The 6000-nt window shown below is 56.2% G+C and overlaps 1 protein-coding gene across 1 annotated transcript in view; it reads right to left on the reverse strand.

The window, feature by feature from the left end:
- The window catches only part of agxt2 (alanine--glyoxylate aminotransferase 2), a 75999-nt gene that overhangs the window by 39934 nt on the left and 30065 nt on the right, over positions 1-6000 (reverse strand). The window contains exons 6-7 of the mRNA XM_060847111.1: positions 4610-4703; positions 1113-1206 (exon numbers count right to left, since the gene is read on the reverse strand). Coding sequence (XP_060703094.1) covers positions 1113-1206; positions 4610-4703 — 188 coding nt within the window. The remainder of the gene's footprint in view (positions 1-1112; positions 1207-4609; positions 4704-6000) is intronic.

Below are 6000 nucleotides of genomic sequence, written 5' to 3' on the forward strand. Positions count from 1 at the left end.
TCAGCTGCTGCCCCACTTGCAGTTCTTTCTCCTGATAAACCTTTCATCACTCTCTGCCTTTTGTTATATTCTAGATCAGAGCGGTGCTGGAAAAGCGCAGCAGGTCAGGCAGCATCCGAGGAGCAGGAGAATCGACATTTCAGGCAAAAGCCCTTCATCAGGAATCAGGAATATTGTATTCGGTCTAATCACTTGAGCTGGCATCCATCTCTGTGCGGTTTATCCTTCAGTTTGATGCTTGATTTCTTTAATGAATCCTCCCTTTAGGATTTTTCATTAAAGCAGCACTATCATTAATCTGAAATCTCCTGTTCAAGGTCTGCACTGTGTCTCCATCGCTCTAGCCCCAAACAATTATCTGAGGTCACTCCAACCATCTTCAGCTTTGTGTTAACAAAGTCGCCATGATTGAAGGTTTGGACCCACTCTGGTTCCCCTTTCAAACCCGGCAGAAATTTCAATCACTTTCTGATCAATGCTGCCAATTCTGTCTTTAATCCGAGCTCATTAATTGTCAGATTACACAACTACAAGCTGAGAAGATAGTCCTGGGAGAAACTCTCTCCAAACTTCACATTCAGGCCTGTCACCCACCCACCTCCCTCCTCCAGTTTCCAGCAGATGAGGGTCACCCATTGTTATTGCTGTCCCTTCAAATGCTCATTCTCCACAGCCAATCAGAATCGACTTCAGGGAGATTGTTTTTGTGTCCTACAAGAACTGTTTGAGAACTCTTTCCGTTCTGTCAGTGCTCCATGTACCCTCGTGCTGGGGAACGGACTTACCAAATGCAGCTCGGACAACTACTGCCTCAAACTGTCAGAAATTCTCTTTCACATTTTACATCTTGCTTCAGACTCAACTATTTCACCTCAGCCTTCGTGAGAAGTCTCTGTCAGATTGTGGCCAGTAATCCAAAACATTCCTGTCGAACTATAAATTAATTCGTCCCATATCATGTTACAAGTGAAATAAACACGGACAGGCATAAACACACAGGGACATGGACAGGCCCCAAAACGGCAGCTCACTGTGACCAGGGGAAGGCAGGAATAGTGCATCCTGTCAAGAAATAAAGACAGACAGAAACAAACAGCGATATCCAAAAGTACCTGCAGTGCAGCTGCAGGATCGCAGGGTTTGTACGACACTATCACGACAGTGGCTGCCTCCCCATATCCCACGGAAAACATCGGGGCACATGGCCTGGCAAAACAAGACTCCACTTACAACACACACTGAACAAGGTTCCAACTATAGCATCTTCAGGTCACCATTACAGGGGAACCTGACACAGTTTAACATCGAGACCCACACAGGCACCCAGTGAGAGTCAGTATGTGTGGGACTGTACCCCAGAGAGAGTCAGTGTGTGTGTGGGACTGTACCCCAGTGAGAGTCAGTGTGTGTGGGACTGTACCCCAGTGAGAGTCAGTGTGTGTGGGACTGTACCCCAGTGAGGGTCAGTGTGTGTGAGACTGTACCCCAGTGAGAGTCAGTGTGTGTGGGACTGTACCCCAGTGAGGGTCAGTGTGTGTGAGACTGTACCCCAGTGAGGGTCAGTATGTGTGTGGGACTGTACCCCAGTGAGGGTCAGTGTGTGTGAGACTGTACCCCAGTGAGAGTCAGTGTGTGTGGGACTGTACCCCAGTGAGGGTCAGTGTGTGTGGGACTGTACCCCAGTGAGGGTCAGTGTGTGTGTGGGACTGTACCCCAGTGAGGGTCAGTGTGTGTGAGACTGTACCCCAGTGAGAGTCAGTGTGTGTGGGACTGTACCCCAGTGAGGGTCAGTGTGTGTGAGACTGTACCCCAGTGAGGGTCAGTATGTGTGAGACTGTACCCCAGTGAGGGTCAGTGTGTGTGGGACTGTACCGCAGTGAGAGTCAGTGTGTGTGGGACTGTACCCCAGTGAGAGTCAGTATGTGTGGGACTGTACCCCAGTGAGGGTCAGTGTGTGTGTGGGACTGTAACCCAGTGAGGGTCAGTGTGTTTGGGACTGTACCCCAGTGAGGGTCAGTGTGTGTGGGACTGTACCCCAGTGAGAGTCTGTGTGTGTGAGACTGTACCCCAGTGAGAGTCAGTGTGTGTGGGACTGTACCCCAGTGAGAGTCTGTGTGTGTGGGACTGTACCCCAGTGAGGGTCAGTGTGTGTGGGACTGTACCCCAGTGAGAGTCTGTGTGTGTGACTGTACCCCAGTGAGAGTCAGTGTGCGTGGGACTGTACCCCAGTGAGGGTCAGTGTGTGTGGGACTGTACCCCAGTGAGAGTCAGTGTGTGTGGGACTGTACCCCAGTGAGGGTCAGTGTGTGTGAGACTGTACCCCAGTGAGGGTCAGTATGTGTGAGACTGTACCCCAGTGAGGGTCAGTGTGTGTGGGACTGTACCGCAGTGAGAGTCAGTGTGTGTGGGACTGTACCCCAGTGAGAGTCAGTATGTGTGGGACTGTACCCCAGTGAGGGTCAGTGTGTGTGTGGGACTGTAACCCAGTGAGGGTCAGTGTGTGTGGGACTGTACCCCAGTGAGGGTCAGTGTGTGTGGGACTGTACCCCAGTGAGAGTCTGTGTGTGTGAGACTGTACCCCAGTGAGAGTCAGTGTGTGTGGGACTGTACCCCAGTGAGAGTCTGTGTGTGTGGGACTGTACCCCAGTGAGGGTCAGTGTGTGTGGGACTGTACCCCAGTGAGAGTCTGTGTGTGTGACTGTACCCCAGTGAGAGTCAGTGTGCGTGGGACTGTACCCCAGTGAGGGTCAGTGTGTGTGGGACTGTACCCCAGTGAGAGTCTGTGTGTGTGACTGTACCCCAGTGAGAGTCAGTGTGCGTGGGACTGTACCCCAGTGAGGGTCAGTGTGTGTGAGACTGTACCCCAGTGAGAGTCAGTGTGTGTGGGACTGTACCCCAGTGAGAGTCAGTGTGCGTGGGACTGTACCCCAGCGAGAGTCTGTGTGTGTGGGACTGTACCCCAGTGAGGGTCAGTGTGTGTGGGACTGTACCCCAGTGAGAGTCAGTGTGTGTGGGAGTGTACCCCAGTGAGAGTCAGTGTGTGTGGGACTGTACCCCAGTGAGAGTCAGTGTGCGTGGGACTGTACCCCAGTGAGAGTCTGTGTGTGTGACTGTACCCCAGTGAGAGTCAGTGTGCGTGGGACTGTACCCCAGTGAGGGTCAGTATGTGTGAGACTGTACCCCAGTGAGGGTCAGTGTGTGTGGGACTGTACCGCAGTGAGAGTCAGTGTGTGTGGGACTGTACCCCAGTGAGAGTCAGTATGTGTGGGACTGTACCCCAGTGAGGGTCAGTGTGTGTGTGGGACTGTAACCCAGTGAGGGTCAGTGTGTGTGGGACTGTACCCCAGTGAGGGTCAGTGTGTGTGGGACTGTACCCCAGTGAGAGTCTGTGTGTGTGAGACTGTACCCCAGTGAGAGTCAGTGTGTGTGGGACTGTACCCCAGTGAGAGTCTGTGTGTGTGGGACTGTACCCCAGTGAGGGTCAGTGTGTGTGGGACTGTACCCCAGTGAGAGTCTGTGTGTGTGACTGTACCCCAGTGAGAGTCAGTGTGCGTGGGACTGTACCCCAGTGAGGGTCAGTGTGTGTGGGACTGTACCCCAGTGAGAGTCAGTGTGTGTGGGACTGTACCCAGTGAGGGTCAGTGTGTGTGAGACTGTACCCCAGTGAGGGTCAGTATGTGTGGGACTGTACCGCAGTGAGAGTCAGTGTGTGTGTGGGACTGTAACCCAGTGAGGGTCAGTGTGTGTGGGACTGTACCCCAGTGAGGGTCAGTGTGTGTGGGACTGTACCCCAGTGAGAGTCAGTGTGTGTGGGACTGTACCCCAGTGAGAGTCTGTGTGTGTGGGACTGTACCCCAGTGAGGGTCAGTGTGTGTGGGGCTGTACCCCAGTGAGAGTCTGTGTGTGTGACTGTACCCCAGTGAGAGTCAGTGTGCGTGGGACTGTACCCCAGTGAGGGTCAGTGTGTGTGGGACTGTACCCCAGTGAGAGTCTGTGTGTGTGACTGTACCCCAGTGAGAGTCAGTGTGCGTGGGACTGTACCCCAGTGAGGGTCAGTGTGTGTGAGACTGTACCCCAGTGAGAGTCAGTGTGTGTGGGACTGTACCCCAGTGAGAGTCAGTGTGTGTGGGACTGTACCCCAGCGAGAGTCTGTGTGTGTGGGACTGTACCCCAGTGAGGGTCAGTGTGTGTGGGACTGTACCCCAGTGAGAGTCAGTGTGTGTGGGAGTGTACCCCAGTGAGAGTCAGTGTGTGTGGGACTGTACCCCAGTGAGAGTCAGTGTGCGTGGGACTGTACCCCAGTGAGGGTCAGTGTGTGTGGGACTGTACCCCAGTGAGAGTCTGTGTGTGTGACTGTACCCCAGTGAGAGTCAGTGTGCGTGGGACTGTACCCCAGTGAGGGTCAGTGTGTGTGGGACTGTACCCCAGTGAGAGTCAGTGTGTGTGGGACTGTACCTCAGTGAGGGTCACTGTGTGTGGGGACTGTACCCCAGTGAGAGTCAGTGTGTGTGGGACTGTTCCCCAGTGAGAGTCAGTGTGTGTGGGACTGTACCCCAGTGAGGGTCAGTGTGTGTGATTGTGTGGTTGCGTTCTGGAGGGGAGTACTCACTGGGTGGCAGTTGGTATTTGCACTGATGTTATATTTGTAGCTGGATATCGATGTCAATCCCGTCGCGCTGATCGTCCCACCGTGATAGCCTCCGCTGGAGAGAAAACGTTGAAGCATTGTCAGAAACTCCATGTGCCGTCATTTGACAGAACTCCTGTATGTGCTGAACCAGCGACGGGGCGTTAGTGTCCCCGTGTGTCACTGGCCAGTGGGTATTGATCATCACACACTGTCCCGAGGCCCACTCTGAGGGAGTCGCATTGCTGTGTGCCTGGAGTGAGACGGAGGTCCTGGCTGGGTGAGGATGGCAGGCCGGGGGAAGTGGATCTTCAGTCAGCACATTGGGTGTGAGTCCCTGAGCTGAGAGCCTCACCCCTTCTGGGTCTGGTCAGGGTGATGGACTGACAGCCACAATGCATCTGCAGACCACTGTTCCCACATGTCCTTGTGGGTAAGAAGCTGCCACCCTGACCCGGTCTGGTCTATACGTGACTCCAGACCCACAGCAATGTGATTGGCTCTTAACTGCCCTCTGGGCAATCAGGGCTGGGCAACAAATCCTGGCGTCACCTGTGGCCACCACATCCTGTGAAGGAATGAACACACCTCACGAAGGGCCAGGAGAGGTGGACAAGGGCAGCACAGGCCTCACCGTCTGGGCTAGGGACTCAGCATCAAATCCAGGGGAAGGACAATGCTCAGTGATTCGGGAAACAGTCCCTGGCTCCCAGCACCGACCCACCACCCGGTGGGGAAGGGGTATTCTCCGAAGGGAATAAACCAACTCTGCTTCACCAGAGACGTTAACAACAGCATCCGATCCTGGCAATGGTCCCACTGAAAATCCTGAGGATTGGGAACAGGACCCAGGGTGAAGATGGGGGGAGGGGGGAGACCGTGCCCCAGGGTAGGGGGGGAGGGGGGGACCGTGCCCCAGAGTGAGGGAGGGTACAGGGGGGACTGTGCCCCAGGGTGGGGGAGGGTGCGGGGGGGACCGTGCCCCAGGGTGAGGGAAGGTACAGGGGGGACTGTGCCCCAGGGTGGGGGAGGGTGCGGGGGGTCCGTGCCCCAGGGTGGGGGAGGGTGCGGGGGGGACCGTGCCCCAGGGTGAGGGAGGGTACAGGGGGGACCGTGCCCCAGGGTGGGGGAAGGTGCGGGGGGGGACCGTGCCCCAGGGTGGGGAAGGTGCGGGGGGGGGCCGTGCCCCAGGGTTGGGGAGGGTGCGGGGGAGACCGTGCCCCAGGGTGGGGAGGGTGCGGGGGGTCCGTGCCCCAGGGTGGGGGAGGGTGCGGGGGGGGACCGTGCCCCAGGGTGGGGGAGGGTGCGGGGGGAACCGTGCCCCAGGGTGGGGGAGGGTGCGGGGGGGGACCGTGCCCCAGGGTGGGGAGGGT

This window comes from Hemiscyllium ocellatum, chromosome 2, assembly GCF_020745735.1.
Source record: "Hemiscyllium ocellatum isolate sHemOce1 chromosome 2, sHemOce1.pat.X.cur, whole genome shotgun sequence".
NCBI lineage: Eukaryota > Metazoa > Chordata > Chondrichthyes > Orectolobiformes > Hemiscylliidae > Hemiscyllium > Hemiscyllium ocellatum.